The 20,052-nt window shown below is 43.7% G+C and overlaps 1 protein-coding gene across 1 annotated transcript in view; it reads right to left on the bottom strand.

The window, feature by feature from the left end:
* The window catches only part of ror1 (receptor tyrosine kinase-like orphan receptor 1), a 112,249-nt gene that overhangs the window by 35,175 nt on the left and 57,022 nt on the right, over positions 1-20,052 (bottom strand). The window contains exon 2 of the mRNA XM_070909103.1: positions 601-663. Coding sequence (XP_070765204.1) covers positions 601-663 — 63 coding nt within the window. The remainder of the gene's footprint in view (positions 1-600; positions 664-20,052) is intronic.

A 20,052-nucleotide genomic window follows, 5' to 3' on the forward strand; every position in this document is an offset into this window, starting at 1 on the left:
AGGGAAGGAATGAGCTGACCAAGGCTATGCAGGAGAACCAAGCAGCCTTTAAGGCGTGTTCATCTCCACACTGAATCCCACAGTTGGTTCTCCACAACTGTGAAACTCCTGGAGACCTTGAGCACACCAGTGCGGTGCAGCTTCTTGTCTACGAGTATGGATTGGTAAATTGGGGGTCACCACAGAAGTTGGGCTGAAAGACACTTTGAATATATGGACAAAGGTTTAGGAGATTTTAAGCTTTAAAAGTAGGTCAGTGGAAATTAGGGAAATGCAGTGCACCTGTGGCTGTATCCCCACATGTTGAGTAGATGAATGTGTAATTCGTTCCATTAATTATCCTCCATAGTGGCCCACCCTGGGACAGTGGGCGTTGTCTGGGTCGCTGAAGGCGACCATTCGCAGAGGATGCGTCATTTTTAACACATCATTGAGTGTAATTTCAGACAGCGCATGCGGGGATACAGTTCATTGCATTGTGTGTAAAATGCACTGTGAACATATCATCATGTATTGCTTGTAACAGATGTGTTCACAGCTATTACAGTTCTGCTGGAAAGAAGCATGTGATGACATTTAGCCCTGCGTGTGTGCATTTACCATCACTAGAGGTGTTCCATGAAGTGGTAGCTAGCACACTGGGGTCTTGGGGAAACTCAGACCCTGTAAACAGAGGAAATGGAGAAGACTATTAGCATGTTTCTGACTGTCGGGTCCTCCCACTTTCCATTGTTATGTCACTAGATGGATCGTGAAACCCTGCAATTACAATAAAAGTGGCAGAGCAAGTGAAGACGACGACAAGCTGCGAGCTCCAGCCCACTTCACAAATACAGACTGAAACACTGAAATTGCGACAGGATGCCACTCAATGTGAACTGAACCTCGAAAAACATGCTGCCAACGCTGCTCAACGAATCAAAAGTCGCCCAGTGGTGCCAAGTGGGGAAGTTGAGAAAGGTTCAACTTTAGGCAAATGTCCTCTGACGCAGTGAGTGACCCACAATCATTTTCATTGCCTTGGCAAACAGTAGCACAGAGTTCTACTTCAAACTAAATATAGGGAAAACCGATTGTCATAATCAGCTGCTTCCCTAGTCTGTAAGGTAAAACTTAAACGTGTGACTCGAATGAAAAAACTATGCGTGGAAACATCCCTCGGAAAACGAAATACTCTGTCGTGCTCCAGTATAATGGTTACAGGAGAAAACAACTGACCAATTGGACCGGAGTATGTGAATTACCAGCTAAGTGCTTAACATGCTCAGCCAAATGGATGCCCCTAAATTCAAAACAGCAGAAAGGCTATACTCTTTAAGTCAAATAATGAGGTAAACATCTGTGTGGTGGCGAATGCTGCTTTAATCATATTATTTGTGAAAGAAACAATCACGACGTTGCAGCCACTTTTCTATGTAAAAGTTTTCCATCTTCAATGCAAAACCACGCTGGCGATAGCCTTGTAAATTTGCTCGTGTAGATCAAAGGTTTGAATGTATACAGGGAGCCTATCAGTGAGCCATGTGGACCCTAATGCTGCATTATTACCAGCTGACGACAGAGCGGCCCCCTGCTTTTCATTACAGGGGAGAGGAGACAGAAAATGGGCTTCAGTGTGCACTGCCACGGGTCACAAGGTGATTCCTGACAAATGAAAAAGCCTGCGCAGGACTTCAACATGCAGGACTGACAAGGATGGGACCTGAAACAGTCTCTGGTGATTCTTTGGACACCAGACAACTGACATACATTATCTCACGGTTACAATGAGGTCTGCTTTTCAGTCTGACCCCAGTGTGTGTGTGTGTGTGTGTGTGTGTGTGCCTGCGTGTGAGTGCAGGCTGGGATAGTTTAACGTGATGAACGAGCAAATGGCTGCCAGCCAACTGAGGGCATGCATCTCACAAACACATGCAAAAATGCAAGCATGTGCTCTGATACGACTGTACAAATGTATCTGCAAACCTAACCTTGCCTGTGCTGCACTCGCATATGTTTCAGCAGCACACTTAAAAAGCACGCTTTTAAACAGTTTATTCATGAATTTACAACTTGAAACCATTATTGTTGCGTGTGCTGCACGCAAGGTGACAGTCGGGGGGGGGGGGGGGGGGGGGGGGGGCGTGAGGAGAGAGAGTCAGGACTCGGCGCCTGACACGGGGTCATGCTAATTGGGTGATAATGTGTTGGTTCACACGTGCTGTGACAGGGTGGTAACGACTTTGTGGTGGCGCTTGTGAAATGAGCTGTGCTAATGAGCAGCACTTTGGGCCTCTGCACCTGTTAGTGAGGGAGTCTGGAGGCTCTGCAACAGGCTCACAGCTTTATGACTTATGGTGAAGATTGTTACTGATATGTAGCAAACACTGGCGGGTTCATATACAAATAAAGATAGGTGTATGTTCATTATGTAATCTCTTTAAACTGAGGTTTATTTTCTATTCAAACTTAACTAATAATCTCTGCTAGCTGGGTTGTTATGCCCCCTGAGAATATCTTCATCCTTTGCTTTAATAAGCCTCTGAGTTGAGTTATTATGGGACCCCAAAAGACGTGCTGGTTTGTTCCTGGAGGCTCCTTACATGACAGCGTATTATAGCAAGTCTTGGCCCCGAGGTGACTCTAAATTCTCTCTGTGTTCTGGGTTGATGGGCTTAAAGAAACACAGAGCTCTTGTGGTTCACAAAGGACAGAGGAGAGGGGACGTTACGGCTCACTAGCTTTCACTAACACAAAGCTAGCCAAGTGCAGCCAGGTGAGGGTTCAGTAGAGGGGCTGGACAAGGGAGTACAAGGGAAGGGGAATGAGGGGGGAGGAGGGAAAGGTGTACTATGAGGAAGTTTATAAAAACAATATGGAGGAGGCACAGCTGCATCATTTTGATAAGAAATGGTGGTATACTTTCTATTGCAATTTCAGGTCAGTCCACTCATATTTCTTTCCAGGAACAAACAGGCACAGGTGATTTTATTGATATTACTTTTGCAGATAAGACAGTCTACCACCCCCCACCGCACCCCACCCCTCCCCCTCTCTTTTTCACTTTATCGCTCCTCTATTTAGGTCACATCTGTTAGTTCTCTTTCATTGAGACAATCATCTGGAATATCTGGGATGATCTGCGGAGTAATTTTGAGATTAGCTTTCTAATGTTTCTTCGGAACAGAGGGAAGCAATTGTAATGCGCCCATTTGTTAATGAGGACCTAAAAATAGGCTCCTTCACAGGACTTGTGTCAGTTTAGATCCATGGTTCTTGCAGTTGTGGTTCTGGCCCCTGATTGGATCATGATCCTGATTCTGACGGTCTCCCATATGTTAACTGGACGTGTGTATTATACGGATGCTGGTCTGCTAGTATGGATCACTGAAAAAGGATCAAAGGTTTATTTAGATGAAAAAAGAAGAAACTAGTACTGTGAATTTTGTTTGGTTTGAGCTGAAATACTGACTCATACTGGTACAAAGTGCCAGACAAAGGGTCTAAATTTGACTTGAGACTGCGGCTAGCATCTTTTTCTTTCAATTTTCAATTCAATTTTAATGACATTTGTAAGAGGATGTACCAGCATCGGTCCAGGTCTGTTTCGTGCGGTCTCTCCAGTCTCCTTTTAGCTGGCTGTCTACCATTTCACATCCCTTCCATTTCTAAAGCTGCCACATGTCAGCTTCCCAGAACCATTTGCGCACTGATACCATCTCTGTCCATTGGTTTTTATTAAAAATGAAGATTATCTCAACAGTTAAAAACCCTAATTTTACAGTAATTTCCCTTTTAAGTACCTTCAAAGAAAAGCAATATAACCTGGGTCACAGAGCCGTGCACATATTCCCATAGCATGTCAGCAGTGATATGTTAAAACTGCAGAGGCCATTTTGGTATGGCAGTGAACACTCAAATATCTGGATGCTTGACAGCCTTTATTATAGTATCACTTCCCCATCTTGGCTGTTATTGCACATTTCATACAACTGAAAGTTTTCTCTTCTTTCATTTGCAACTGAGTGTCACTCAATTGCCATCCTGGTGGCAAAAAACACAGTAAATGGTTAACATGAAGGTGCCTTTGAGAAGTCCAGACATCAAATCTCCACACAGAAAGTTCCATGAGAGCAGCCTGTGATCCTCATCCAGCTGTATTTGGCTTATGATGATAAAAATCGCGCAGGGACATGAGCTTAACCCCTATAAAGCTCTGAGAATTTGGTGTGACTTTACTGTGACAGCAGCATATGGGAATTAGCGCAGAACTCAAAAAGGCATGGGAATAAGGGCGAGAGGCCTGGAGGAAAGCAAAGAAGAGCCAAGGGGAAAGTGAGAAAGAGGGAGCCCTCAGAGGGTAAAGCTGAACCAAAATCAGAAATGTTCAATTTGAGCGGTTATGTGTTGCAACTAATATGCTGTTATATGGTCTGGGGGGGCTGTGTTTGGAGCCAGGCTGGTTGGTGTGGTGAGTGAGACTGATGTATGAGCTCTCCCGCTCTGTTATTAGGGCCTCTCCCGAGGTCCTCTTCCTTCCCTATTAGCTGGAAAACTGACCTAACTCTGGGGTTATCTGGAAGAACAGCAAACCCACCATTTTCATGATATAGCTATGACATATTTCTGTCTTAAAGAGGTGGAGGAGAGATGTGTGTAGATGAGGAAAATTTAGGAATGATAATCATTTCCTCCAATTTGCCTACGTCATATCTCACTTTCCATCCTGCAAGTTCCTTTCTCTCTTCTTGTGTCCTTACCTTCTCTGTCTTTTTATTTTCTAAATGAAAGTGCTTGTACTGCAAAAAATCTTCCCCCAATCCTGCTTTGATTTTCCCCATCTTACATCCCTCCAGCAAGCTTATCCAAAGGAAGTAGTTAAAGTATTTATGTGAACATCTCTTCCTCTTGTATACTCAACTGTGCAGTTGCGGCCACGAGAAGAGTGACATAAGCAGCTAATGTCCGACCGTGGCATTCATCCAGAACCAGACTGAGCACCATATAGGGCTCAAGCTGCCTTAATGAATTATTAGCGCAATTAGGCTCGAGATTGGGAAAGGAGCGGAAAGTTACAGTCTTGGCGAGAGGACAGGGGTTTGAGAGAATAAAGATTTTTCATGCCAAGAGGAAGAGGGGGAAAAAAACGAGACAGTGGTGAAGAGCGAGGGAGAGAAGAAAAGGAGAGTGGAGGACTTGGAGATAAATGGAAGAAGACTTGGAAAATGTGAGTGCTGAAAAAAGACAGAAAAATAGAGAATAAAAAATAAAAAAATCTCACCAGGCGGAGTGCTGGTTTGTGTTGGCTGGAGAGTTTATTCACCATCATTTTGTCAGATGTAAACAACTGTTACTCTGGTCATACATGGGCATCACAGAGTCCAGGGACTGATGGCCAGCCAGCCACAGGGAAGGAGGAGACAGGAAACACGCAGGTAGACGGTAATTCTAGTGACTGAAATTCCCACTTGGGTCTTATTTTTGCAGTTTTGGCCATGTGTGTAAGATCAGACAACATTGTAGATGCCAAAGTAACCGGTGAGATCTGGGAACACGGCAACACCGCTACAACAAAGGCCACTCGGGCAAGAAATACAAGCGGTTAGATGATTTGACACGTTGTGAAACCAAGCGGTCAGCTTGTTATCTGAAAAACACTTTAAGCCGAAATCTCAGTGATAATTATTTTGTACAGGAAATGTTTGTGCGTACGCCACTTAAAAACTGGACAAGGAAGTCAGTCTGTAAACTGCTGACAGTTTTGGGAAATAACCGTTTGTTTTCTCTTCCAACTAAGTTCAGGGATTTGTTCCAAAATGTCTCACCCTCGTTCCCTACATAATAGACAGTTTAGTCAATAGTGAGCAGTGAATTCACTTTGCGTCATCACTGCCAGATGTAGAGTTGACAACAGTTCGGACACTCAAATAAGATGGCGGACAGTAAATATAGAACTCTATATAGTAAATAAGGAGTGATTTTGGATACAGCCAATGTGTACCTGTGCATGTGCGTGTGTGTGTGTGTGTGTGTGTGTGTGTGTGTGTGTGTGTGTGCAGGTGTTTGTTCCCAGGCTCAAGTGGAGCATAAAGAGGAATAAAAGCAGGCCCAGTTCAGGGACTTAGAGTGTTCACCTGAGGACATCATGGACCAAAGAACACAGGACTTACTAACACACACACACACAGACACACAGACACACACACACACACACACACACACACACACACACACACACACACACACACACACACACACACACACACACACACACACACACCACACACACACACACAGTCCTGCAGCGTCTCAGAAAGTTCTGCTGTGTAACCTTATAAGACCACAGAGGGGGGTGAGAGAGAGGGAGAGGCGGGAGGGCTGAGCGGCGGAGAGAGATGTGAGCAGGGTAGATGACAGGAGGCTTGCCTTCTTGGATCAGAACAATAGACAACAAGAGAAAGAAAGAGCTCAAGTTACAACAGACATTTGCTCTAACGTCAAAAAGCACAGTTTGAAAAAAGAAAAAAGAAAAAAACTATTGCTTCCCCTCCAAAAATCACACAGAGTTGAGCAAGGGGGGATGTTTGATGCAACTTATACTACATGTTTGGGAAAGCTGCATTGCAGTTTGGCTCGACCACAAATTCTCAATAAATGTTGGAGGAAACTTTGTGGCTCTTTGTGTAAAACTAAAAGTGGCTGTTTCTTTAACTTTTCGTGAAAATATTATGGAGCTTGTACGTTCTTTCTGGAGACGCTGCTCAGAGACAAAGGCATTTTGAGGGAGCAAGTAAACCTATTGTATGATCTGCACTGATATTTGAGTATCGAAAATTAAATCTGAACTCCGGAGCACTCTCACAGCGTTTTCAGACTGCTGCTGAGCTACTTCAGAGGAAACCTGAGGACACCCAGAACAAGCTAAAAAGCTGACACAGACCAACAAGGGCTGAGAAGGTTCAGCACGTCGCTCCGACTGAAATTTTTCTCACAGCGTCAGACTCGCACCGACAACTGTCACTGCCCAGCATTCCTCAGTCCGTGGTGGAGAGCACGGCTGAGTGGACAGCAGGGTGGAGTCCTTAAGAACGACAACTCCTGGTCTGGAGCAGACCCTGACCTCTGACCTCTCTGGGAGTGACAAGCAAAATGAGAATTTCCATTTCCATTGGAGGCATCAAAGGGGATTTTCCTGTTGTAGTTTAAATCAAGACCAGTAGTTTAATGTCATCTCCCGCCACCACTCTGTCTAACCACACGCGATACGAGAGAGAGAGAGAGAGAGAGAGAGAGAGAGAGAGAGAGAGAGAGAGAGAGAGAGAGAGAGAGAGAGAGAGAGAGAGAGAGAGAGAGAGAGGGGGGGGGGGGGGGGGTTCCACTACGTGCACTGAAACCCTATAGTAGTTCTGTGCTATCCTATAGTAGCGTCTCTGACACCAGGGCTGGGCATAATCCAATATTATCGTTTATTGATTTTCTATCGACTTTCAGTAGAGTCAAATCATAAAGGGATGTTATTGTGCTTTATAAGTAATGATTCCAAGCAAATTATAATTAAAAATAAGTCCATCTCATCAAAATGGAGTAGGAGTGGACTTCTTGTAAGTATGTGAAGTTTTGTCTGATAAGTGGGAACTCATTTTATGTACTGAATGTGCATATACAGTATTTGCCATGTCTGGATATACATGGAAACTCCTTATTTCAGCCATATCGACTAGCTTTAGCAGACAACTCAATAACTGCTGGTCTTTTTACGGAGGGCTGGCGTTCGGTAATGAACTTAAGTCTATTGGGTTTGTTTGGATTTATGTACAGTGAAGGCAATTTCACACTTCCAGGGAGAGGCTTGTTATGCATTATGCATCCTAGTTTATAATAAGTCCATCTTACACGTTTGTCTGTTTGGTCATGACTGAAACTTTGCTCTTGGAGTAACTCCATGCTGTGCCCTATTTGGCCCTGTAGAACTACTCATAGGTCAAACAGGCTGATGCACAAGCCCCTGCTGTCCCTGTGAGGCTCTGCAATGGAAACCACGCTGATGTATAAGGCCTGGTTAGCCCATTTTGGGTGAGGCTCCCCTCGGCTCCGGTTACCAGCGGTGTAAGCAGACTAGTAGGGAATGTGCACAAGCATGTTACCACCTACTGTGCAGCTCATCTGTTTTCACCTGACAGGTCCAGTACTAGTGTGTGTGTGTGTGTGTGTGTGTGTGTGTGTGTGTGTGTGTGTGTGAGCGCGCGCGTGCGTGCGTGCGTGCGTGTGCAAGCGCTCAGCTTTCTGGAAAACCTGATCACTTCCAAGCAGATAGACTGAGCCCCGAGACCTTGACGTAATCTGCAGCGGTAGCCGTCTGTCTGCTCATCTGTCTGTGGAATGTGAATGGAGTCATCACACCTGCATGTCAGTGTGTCACGTTATTGCAGAGGATGTGCTACTTCAGTGCATTGTGCAGAATGAGCATGGCGTTCAATGGCGCAAATACGTTGCACGTTATGTCCGTGTTGAGGTCTCGATGAGTCGTGGGTCAGGTGTGGAATGTAAGATTTAAGACTTGGAGCTGAAGTCAGTCAGGCTGTCTGTGTGTGGGACATGAATATAGTCATCTCGCTTGGCTTTTTGTACGTGACTTTTCTGTAAATAGTGTATCATGTGTGCCAACAGTAGTAATGGTGTGAATAAGACACATGACATGTTGCATGCCTGCCTGTGCTTGTGTGTGTGTGTGTGTGTGTGTGTGTGTGTGTGTGTGTGTGTGTGTGTGTGTGCGCGCGCTCAGGTGCAGCCAGGGACACGTACACACTCCATAAGCTCACTGCCGGCATTCCCAGATTCCTCAAGGATGACAAATCAAAATGGAGAGGCCCCAGCAGATGGAATCTGGGAACGCCAGGATAATGCTGCTGGATTTCAAACGTGACTCGGATTTAGACATCATGTGACTACAGTTGAGCTGGGCGCCATTCCAAAACCATTCTTTACGTCTGTTGGTATTCCCTCACTCGCCAGGCTGAATCTCGCCTTGTCTGTAGGACGTATAATGACTGAGAAGTGTTGGCAGGCCAGCTTAAACCACTGAGAGCATTTAGGCCAAACACTACTAATGAAACACAGAGCGTGACCATCTCAAGCTAATGATGTTTGATTTAAATGACAGGTCAAGCACAGTGACGGTGTCATTTGGAAAACATTAGCTTTATTAGCCAGAATGCTACCGGTCTGTCTTCCATCAGGCCACAGTCATGGTTGCTTTGACTCTAAAGCATGAATGAATTCAAAACACACACAAAAATATCATTATCATCACATTATATAAATAATGCCATTCGGTATTGTATTGTATATTATCAATCATACAAGTAAAACAAATTGTTCAAAGTCTTTTTTGTTTTTTAAGCTCTGTAGATGTTTTCCACCAAGAACTCCATTCATGTAACCATTGAGGTTTGCACATTTTCTCTTGACTACGACTTGAGTTGATTGACCTTATGTGTAACACGGGCCACTGAATGCTGGCTTCTGACTGCACAGATAAACTGAGACGAATAATTCTGGGATGCTTATGGGAAACTGGGTGTGAGACATCGTGTCTCCATCAAGTCATGACTCTCAAAGGCTGACGCTGTAGGACAGACTCAGCCACAAGAAATCTGACTCCAGGCCAGAGAGAAAGTTAGACTGGGAAAGAGGAAGACGTTAAAATAGAGACAAACAAGTAGACCAAGTAGTGGGACGAATGAGACACAGAAAGATATACTGTAGACAGAGCGAGAAAGAAATGTCATGCGCGCAAAAGAAATATTCATTCCAGTAAAAACGTCCTGTGTTATTCTTATTCTTTGGTTTTCCAGCTCTATATTGGAGGCCAAGTCTGGGCGGCCAACAGCGAGACTCAAACAGAGAACCACCGAGCCTTTCCAGCACGCTTCCCTGTCAATCACACCGATGCTCCGCGGGAACCTCTCCTCATCCCAGGTTAAGAAAATAAGCACCCGCATTCCTCCACTTGTTTAGAGGAAGAGGCAGCCGGCTAATGAGGAAGACAGAAGGATGGAAGAGAGGAAAAGAAAGGATGGGAGAGATGAGTGGTGGGAAGGAGAAGTGAGAGCTTTGTGTCCCCGAAGAGAGAGAGAGCTGAAAACAAGCCAGAGAGAAAACCCACACTGTCGGCGTCCAAAACACTTTCCGCTACTCCAAAAGAAAAAAAAAAAGATTTGGAGCCAGGGGAACCGGACGGGAGGTTTTCCACATACCATGAAAAACAGATTTCACATCACTTTTCAGAATGTGCTGAGAGATACAGCATGATTCAAAATATACAAACACTGGGTGAGAAATGTATTTAACAAGTTGATGGTAAGACATGACATGCAGTCACTCAAGATCAAAAAATATTGACTGCACATATTATATGTGTGTGTGAAATGAACTCAATTGGACAATCACTTTTGCCCGTGTAATGTTGTGTGGTGATGGATCTGCTTTATGAGCTCAGTCTCACATGCCGTCCTATGATCTGAGATGATACAAGACATGTCATCTAAAAATAACCCTCTGGCTGAGCTCGTGCTGTAAATGTTGACAAGTAAAAACTGGATATAAAAGGAAAACAGTGGATAGTAGATCCGAAGTCACTTCTAGAAGTGTCTTCACATTGAGTCTCAAGTTCAAACGTTGCAATTCATCTGCAATGTTTGGGATCTTACAATGAGTGTGTGAAAAACACAAAGTGGTTTCATTCAGTGGTGAAATGTTGGTCTCGTGAAAAAAATAATGTCAATGTAATATTACAGCAATGCTGTGACCTCAGTTTAGGATAAGGTCACTGGCGGAAACACAAGACTAAACTCTCCTATCCTGTCAATTCTGTACTTACATACACACACTGGCATCTACACAAATTGATGCAATCAAGTAAAAGTAATACAGGCCAATAAAAAAAAAACTTAAGGCAGGGGACTGGCTGTAGTTCAGATGGGATTTTCTGGTTTTCTCATAAAAAAGGTTTCATGCAAGACTAATTGTAGATCTTTACTCTTTTAACGACCTGCCTTGTACAATAAAGGTTACAGTATTGGCATAATACCAACATTTTGACTCAAAACTGAGCTTGTAATATATATTTTAAGAAAACTACTACTATATTATTGCCACCAGAAAAAAAAACCTTAGACAATATGTTTCCACTTCCCACCAAACAACATTGGTATAAAATTAGTTTGGTAAGAGTGAAAACAGTGGACTTTGTGCAGGAGTCCAGCTCTGCCAATCAGTCCTTTCTTTCAATCAAAACTGCATTGATATGACCTCCAAAAGGTAACTTTGTAGTCCGGTTCCAGCTCGCAGGAAGGACTGACTATTCCAAAGTATTTCCTGATCACATTAAATAGTAAGTTAAACATAAATAAGTAGCAAAACTGGGAGAAGAATACTGCTTTTTACACATGTGAGGGAGGATTTAGGTGATTCAGGGCCCCAAAAGGCTCCTTTAATGGGAAGGATTTGTCAAAAGGGATTCTCTTATAATGAAATTTAACTTCTGCCCTAATAAGTGAAGAACCAGATGGACCTCAAGTGTTTGCGTGTGTATACCCTATGTGTGTGTTGTAGAGACAGACGCCCTGCTTTCCAATTCCCCTTCGACCCATCTCTAATGTCAGGAAGAGGGAGGGGGACTGAGGAGGATGGAGGGGGACACCTGCTCTCGATCTGCTTCAGTTTGGAAAAAAAGAGAAAAAAAAAAAGAGGGCAACAATATGTGAGAGAAGAACAAAAGAGGAAAGGAGAGGAAGAAATGTCGGGCAGATGTAAGTGATGAAAACAGGAGATGATATAAAAAGGTAAACTTGACGTTGTGGGAAACTCGCAGAATGGAAACAGGCTGGAAGATTTGTACGTTCAGAATCATCAGGGTGTGAGGAGGAGAGGAAGAACGTGTGAAGAAGAAGAAAAATCCTGAAAAGGCAGGCAGGTTTCGCCAGGATACGGAGGGATGAATGATGGAAAACTCAGCATGGAAAAACACACCAGGCGAGCCGAATGCCAATCTGTTGGAGAAAATAACTGCAAAAAACTGGTTAAAATGTACGTGACTCTGGTTTCACGGCCCTAAGATATGTGGGGAGCGCTTGGTATAATTTGCCGGACCGTCTATAAGGCATAAAAGTGGACAAACTTCATAAATTATGTACATACATCCATTTTGCAGTTTTCTACGAAAACCCAAAGTAATAGTAATAATCTTGTTTTAGTAAAGTTAAAGTGTCATCATTGGTAATTTGCACCAAGAACAATTTATTATGATGATGAATAATGATGCATGAGGCCTCACACACAGTTCAAAACAAATAACCGTGCTGGGCGGAACGTCATGCCTGATCTCGCTCTATTTGACGTAGTTTTCCATTGGCTGCAACTGCGTGCTGATTATGAAAACACTTCCACCCAAAATCATCTTTGTGGATTGTACACGGAGAACTTTAAAAAAAGTCGAGGGGATGGAGGCGGCTGAGGGATTTAGGAAGCCTGGATATTATTAAAGTGGGCAAAATACAGAAAAGAGCAAAGCTAAGAGTGCCAGACAGAGAGAGAGAGACACACACATACAAAATCTTCCACAAAGAGACAAAGATGATCACAGTTCGTCTCACATTTCCAAAGCTTGTTGTAATTTCCATCTCATTTCCCCGGATGACTGGTGCAGGGGCTGACTAAGCACACCTTGTAAAGCATCCCAGCTTGCTTCTCCAAACACAGTCTCACCTCACCTCCCATAAACCCTGTTCTCTCAAACACACACTTCATGACTGATCCACCTCCACCCCAGACGATGGAAAGGAGGATAGGCAGATGGCGGCGCAGAGAAGAGAGAGGTGTTAAAGGAGTACTACGGGCACAAAGATCTCTATTGTATTACCTCATTTCCTGTTCAGAATCTCCCAGGTTGCAGAGATGAAATCTGTTAGATCCCTCTGAGTGCAGGATCCCACAGCCTGCTATGCACCTTCATATGTTATTTCTGCTCCTTACTTCTCATCAATGTGCCAGACCTTTGAACCCAAGACTGTTTTTGATTTTTTTTTTTAACTCCTTTTCTACAGACTCACGGCATAGTCAGTACAGTTCTTTGGCATGCCATCAATTGCTATTTTGTTATATGGCATTATTTGGCATGAACTATACATGCTCTAGTGCAGTTTCTATTACAACTTTTTATTTAGACTAGTTGTTTTTGGTTTGCATGTTCTAGACACACAATAAATATATGTACGAGAATGGAAATCTTGGTGGCCCAGGGATATAACAACCACGATTATGGGACACTACATGCCTTAGTACAAATGCCATCATGCTCACATGTGAAGCAAACAGGAAGTGCAATGTTGCCATGGAGTCAATAGGTTAGCGGAGCCCTGTTTTCTCAGTGTGAAGTTGTTTACACTGGCAGCAGCGGATGTTACGCTGCATTAGGCGCACTCGATTCCTGTTTGTACTGTAACCATGGATGTACAGTCAACTGAACTTGATAATTGTGAGGAAATACATTACGTTTTAAGGAGAATCAGTCAATTCTGGTGACTTGAGTCCATTTGTATAGTGTTATCACGCGCTAACTGTAGTAAGAAAACAACATCGGACATGGAGGGAAAAGGTGGCTCTGAAAGCCAGAATGGTTTCCTGCTGATAAGGGTGCATTAGCTAGTTTGCATCTTAAAGATCACTAGCGTCAGTGACAGTGAGTGTGGTGTCGAGTCTATTATTTACTATCGATTTTTATGAGACTGCTGTGGAGAGTAGTTAAAGGGAAAGGGTGGGGCGACAAAATCTGTGCAATATAAGCTTTCAAATGTGGTGAGCTGTGTGAAGCAAGCCTCTGAATGTGTGCGAGTGTGTGTGTCTGCTAGAGTCATGTGTGCGCGGTGTCTATGCATGTGTTAGAATTGGCAGCACGTTGGGGTACTCTGGCCTTGATTAGACGTCTCTTTCTCGTCCACCAGTCGCTGAGTGAAGCAGTGAATTACTCTGCCATCTCCGCGGTGTAATCGGGGACATATGCAGCCTTAAACCCCTCCTCCCTCCATTTTTAGGTCAAAGCAGCAATAAGATCAAAATGCTCTCCTCAGCGGAGCATTCCTCAATGAAACAACAAGCGGGCAGGAGAGAAGCTGGATGAGAGACAAGGAGAGAGAAAAAGGAAAAAGAAAGGAAATCAAAAGAGATGGGGCGAGACAGGCGGAGAGGAGAAACGAAGGAGGCGGAGGTGGAGACAGTGAGAGCATATGGAATATGTTTACAGTAATATCAGTGGGCCCTGATGTTATCATGGCGCTTCATTTGGTGGATCAGAACTTCTCATCAAATTGCAGTATCATCTGTCCTTTTCTCTTCTCTGCCTCGTCTCTTTTCCTCTCCTCTAGAAACCCGCCCATGCAGAGTTTTACTTCATTACCTGTGCAGGAATCCCCTTGTTCTCCAAGTCTGCCCCACCAGCATATACTGTATACAGTGTCCTGGGTCCTTCTCAAAGCAATAAAGCCACGATGGGCTCAGGTCAGGTTCAAGCTAACACAAACAATCCTCCCTCCTCTTCAAAAGGCAGGGAGAAAACGGAGGTTGAGAAATGGGCTGCTAGGCTACTGAAAGTCCACTCATTTGAGATACGCAGTGACAAATGTGGACACAGAAATAGTTTGGATCAAAGCAACTGCATAGCTTGGGAGAGGACAAAACTATTTATCATGAGTTTTAGGACAGAGATGGAGGAATGTTCCCAGTTCTGTCCAAGTCTTTGATGATACAGTTGGAGTCTAATGACGCACACAGTTCTGAATGTCAGAATGATTTCACAGGTTTCTGAGCTGTTTTATGAAAGGCGTAAAACTGATGTCTGAGGTGGAAGAAGCCATTTAGGGGATAAACTGAAGCCAGGCCTCGGATATTAGGTTGATAGATTGTGAGATGGTCAGTGGGGGCGAGTGAGCAAGTGAGAAAGACATAGAAATAAAGACAGAGAAAAGATGAGCAATGAAGAACTCTTTATGATGAAGGAGAGATGTCCTATTGATTCTACTCGGTGTCTGTGTGTATATGTACAGTATGTTGCCTGCTTGTCAGCACGTGCATTGTATAGCTACAGGCTGCAGACAGACAGCACAGACACTGGAGTGTGTCAGACTCCACATCTGGTGGATGGGCTCTGTTAGCTCCGTCTGTCTGTCTATTATTATTATTATATAGTATAAAAGCCTTTGAACAGAGCAGCCACAGCTGACAATCACCAGACTCCAACACACCGGCGCAGTCCTTTCCCACTAAGCGTTTTCGTGCAGTACAGTATGTTCGTTCGTGTGACAGCCAGGTCGAGGCAGAGAGAAGTTGCAGGAGCATTGTCTCATTTCAGTTTCATACCCATACACAGTTTCCTGATGTTACAAAGGGAAGTGGTGGAGAGAGAATAAATCGTGGAGTTAATTATCCTTCAACCCCCCAAAAAATGTAAAGTTGCGACTAAAGAGTGAAGGAAAATCTGCAGAGCAGCTGGACCTAACAGCTATTTCTTAATGTGCACCTGTCATCACTTTGTATGGAAAGGCCTTGATATTTTGATGAAGTGCCTCAACACATTCTGATATACACAAGGCCTTCATAAGTCTCTCACAACGGGAAACTAAATGTGGTATTACTGGGTGGTTCTCTGGCGGGCAGCATGTACGGAGGCATTCAGCTCTTCCTGCTGTTTCTACTATGAGTCAGTTCAGCTTTCTGAGCCGTCAGACTTACTAGGAATTTAAGACCCAGCAGTAACATTTCAAAGGCGTGTTTCTGGTACAGACAAAGAATTTGAGAGGTTTAAAGTTTAAGAGGTGTAGCTCTAAACCACACTGAGAGATCCACCCAATATAAGATTTTAAAGTGTGCTGCCCTTTATGGTGCAGCCAGCGCAACGGTGTGGCTCATTTACGTGTTTTTAATTGTTTTTGGACTAAATAAGCTATATCAGACTCTGGCTACACAGACTATACTTGCTAGTAGGATGAATTCAACATTGGTTTTGGTCTTTTCATGGGATTTGGGATGTGACAAAAAAAAAACAAAAAAAACAAAACAAAACACCATCTCCTTGGAGCGTCATGCTATATATGAACTTGTCAGTGTCAGTTACTTCTGGATTTACCAGGAACGGCGATGTGAAATAGCGAAGGTGTGTGTTAAAATCCTGCAGCCATGTATGAGGGCGAGCTGTTGCATTACTCAGTCATCAATTAAAGTTGACAGTTTACATTTTTTTTGTCCAAGTTAACACACACAAACACACACATACACATTACTAGTGAGAAGATAAAATACAATAAATACATTTTAGAAGACAGTAGTCGATTGAAGGACTAGCACAGCTGCTATAAAATGATAATGTTGCTATAATTCAGGGCTATGGTAACTTGTTTGCATATTTTCACTACCTGTAAAGCACCTTGTGACTAATAAAGATAAAGATAATTATTATTATTGACTGCTTTGTAAACGTGTGCGACTTATATATACTGTATTGGCATGAAACTCTTTATTGGTAGTTTAACTCATATTGAGCTAAGCTGTACATGGTACCCAAGTGACATGAGATAAGAAATCTAAGCCAACATTCATTCACTTTACATCGGCAGTAAAACAGTCAGGCTCCATAAGAGCTGGGTGAGGCTGTACAGTAATCAGTGCCAAATCAAACGTTCCTTTATCCAAAAACCAGAAACGTTTGAATCTTCCAACAGAGGACAAGAAAACGCTACCTTTACAAAAGGTCATGTAAGAATAATACCTCGGGTTTAGCTTTTACACTTTGCTGCTGGACCCTGTTCAAAGTCAAATAAACAGTTGACACGAACTTAAGCTCCTTTACCATCCAGACTGAAGCCCCCGACAGCACTTAAAGGTAAAACCTCACGTACGTGCACTGACCTGCTCTCACATAAGACATGATGATGTAAACAGAAAGAAAAGAATACAATAGTGCTTCTCAAGACTTCTGAATTCAACATTGTGCCGTAATTCTTTTCACATAAACACGTTGTTGTAGGCTGATATAGAAAACTGCCTGCACTCCATGCCCTGTGATGGTGAAAGTGAGGCCAACAGGATAAAAGAGTGAAGTCAGTCACCTTCCAGTTGTTTTCTGCATAGCACAACGCATAAAGCCTTATCTGCAAAATAAACCGGTAGATCACTGCATGATCTCCACAGGTGAAAGGGATGGAGCTGAACAGAATTAAACTGAAATCTGAACAGGCTTCACCAGCCTGCCGCTGCAATTTTACACAGATCGTTAGAGGGCAGCGTGAGCATGTGTGTGTTTGTATTTTTCTTCCTGTGTCTGTGTACACACACACACACACACACACACACACACACACACACACACAACTACCCAACTAGGTCTAAGAAACCATATAACACAGTGAAATAACTGTGAAACAAGCACACACACACACACACACACACACACACACTTCTTTGGCTAACAGAGCCTTTCTTCCTCCACTTGCACTGCACACAACTGCAGGCACAAACCATGAGAGCTGACACACGAGTGCACACAGAAACACACACCACACTGTATTGTCAGCCCCATGATTTAAATCACTTGCAGGCTCAGAGTTTTCCTGCTCTCGCAATGCCTTATTACTCCTCCTTTGTTTGACTGGTGCGTGATTTGAGCTCGGGCCCTTTTACATTCTTTCATTGCTCTCCAGGCAACACACAGGCGTGCCAGAGGGACTCTATGATCCACACTTCACTTACTTTGATTGTTTTTGGGAGAAATTGCTATTCTGGCTGGCACTATTGGTGTAGCACGCCTTGGGGGTCTGGTATGTGGGACTGTCTGCGCACGTGGTGGTCTGGTCCATAGCATATCTCTGTCGCCTGATGCAAACCTCGTCAGATTTTTGAGATGATTGTATTTTAAACTAAGTCGAAGGATTTCATGCTTCTCTAAAGGAAATAAATTCCACAACCACTGAGGCTATTAACATAAAAGGTTGTTCCTAAAAAGCTTTTTTGCATTTTTAGCTGTGCTGCAGCGGCATGCAGCATAAATATCGCAACACACATTGGATGGATGGTCATGAAATTTTGCACCAACATTCATGGTCCCCAGAGGATGGAGTACAGTGGCTGACTTCAGTGATCCCTTGACTTTCCCTCAAGCGTCACCAGCAGGTCAGTGTTTTCACTTCACCACATCTACTGGATGTATTGGCATAAAATGTTGCACAGATGTACGTGATTCCCACATGATGGATTCTCTTTGTACTTTTCCTCCAGCGCCACCATGACGTTCACATTTGACGTTTTGATTGAAACGAAAAAAAAGAGGGAACTATTGGATGGGGTGTCGTGACATTTGGTACACACATTGATGTCCTCAGAACGCAGTGTAGCGACTTTGGTGAAGCTTTACTTTTCCATCTTGCAACATCATCAGGTCAGAATTTGTCCAGTACTTTGGTTTATGACCAAATACATGCAAACTAAGGACATTCCCATCAGCCTCAGCCGTACTTTGTGTTCAGTGTTAATGCTAAACACACTAAACCAAAATGGGGAACATGGTTAACATTATACCTGCTAAACATCAGCATGTTTGCATTGTCATTGTGAGCATGTTAACCTGCTGACGTTAGCATTTAGTGCAGCCTAACAGAGACGCTAGAGTGGCTGTAGACTAAGTTTCATTTCTGTAGCTCAGTCTCTATTCATGCATTTGTCAGTTTCAATGCACACTTAAATTATTTCATGCCCAGAAACATATTTTATCTGATTTAGCATATGAATTCTGTCACTGTAGTAATATTGTGTATGTCAAATAAGAGCATTCAACTCTTCCTCATTTAGTTGGTGGGCCCCATGAGGTCCCTGCAACAACCCCAGAGCTGTCCAGCTGGACTGAGAATCCAATATTTGTCAAGGTCACTGCAAGGACAAGCCCTGACACATTAAGGCCCCTGGTGCTCTGTTTTTGCTTTCAGAGCAGATGACAAAACAGCAGGCATGACCGTTGCCTATGAAGGCACAATAGCGGCAACTGTACCATCCGTGACTACCTGACCTTTCATTAGGACCAGAGTGACAGTGAGGCAAGACAGCTGGGCAGAGAGGAGAAAATGAGCAGTCACTCAGACTATGAATAGACCTTTGTATCATCTCCTCTGTCTTGGAGAGGAGAGGAGGAGGAAAATCGGGTAAATGATGATTATAAAACTCTGAAGGAGAAAAAACTAGAGAGGAGGAGATAAAAGGAGAGAAGAAGAAAAGAGAATTGTAGAAGAGTAGGAAGTAGAACAAAGGAAAAGGAGTGACCTGGATGGTGTTAGCAGATAGCAAGAAGTCCCATTTAACCAGTTAGGGTCCGAGGGAACCTCACTGCTGTAAATCTAATGGAATTCCGAGCGTGCACACTGCCTAAAAAACAAAGCTTGTGTTTTCCTTCGGCCCTGTCGTCTAATCACTTGCACATGAGGGGAGGAACAACAAAGCTTGAACAGTGGAGGCTAAAAGACAGAGAAGAAGGGGAGCACAGGGATGAGAGGAGGAGGCCACTCGGGGCCAAAGCCTTTGATGCCCTCAATGTCTTTGAAGCTTTCCAACAGTTGGAGAGGACTGAGAAGACAACCAGAGCAGGCGCACGGCGAGGACAAACAACAAAAGGGACCAAACATGGGAATGGATTGTGCACAAAGACAATAAAGCTAACTGTATCCCTACGGGCTACTGTTGAGATCACACGACCATCACCTTGACCATAAAACCTCTCGACATGTTGTATCTTGCACTGACAGCAGCCTCTTTCAGTATAATCAACAGCTGAAAATGTTGCAAGACCCTGAACCCCAACTCTCCGTCGTGCACTCCTTTAAATAATAAACTTCTGTGCATTAAACCTGATAATAATCCCTGTGCAGGGGTTAAACACAGCGGACTATAAATCCAGTTCACCCCAGGAGATCTCAACCCTCTCTTTCCTTCCACAACATATAACTCTTGCTTTATATTCTTGCTTGGCTCGTTCCACTCATG

This window comes from Enoplosus armatus, chromosome 7, assembly GCF_043641665.1.
Source record: "Enoplosus armatus isolate fEnoArm2 chromosome 7, fEnoArm2.hap1, whole genome shotgun sequence".
NCBI lineage: Eukaryota > Metazoa > Chordata > Actinopteri > Centrarchiformes > Enoplosidae > Enoplosus > Enoplosus armatus.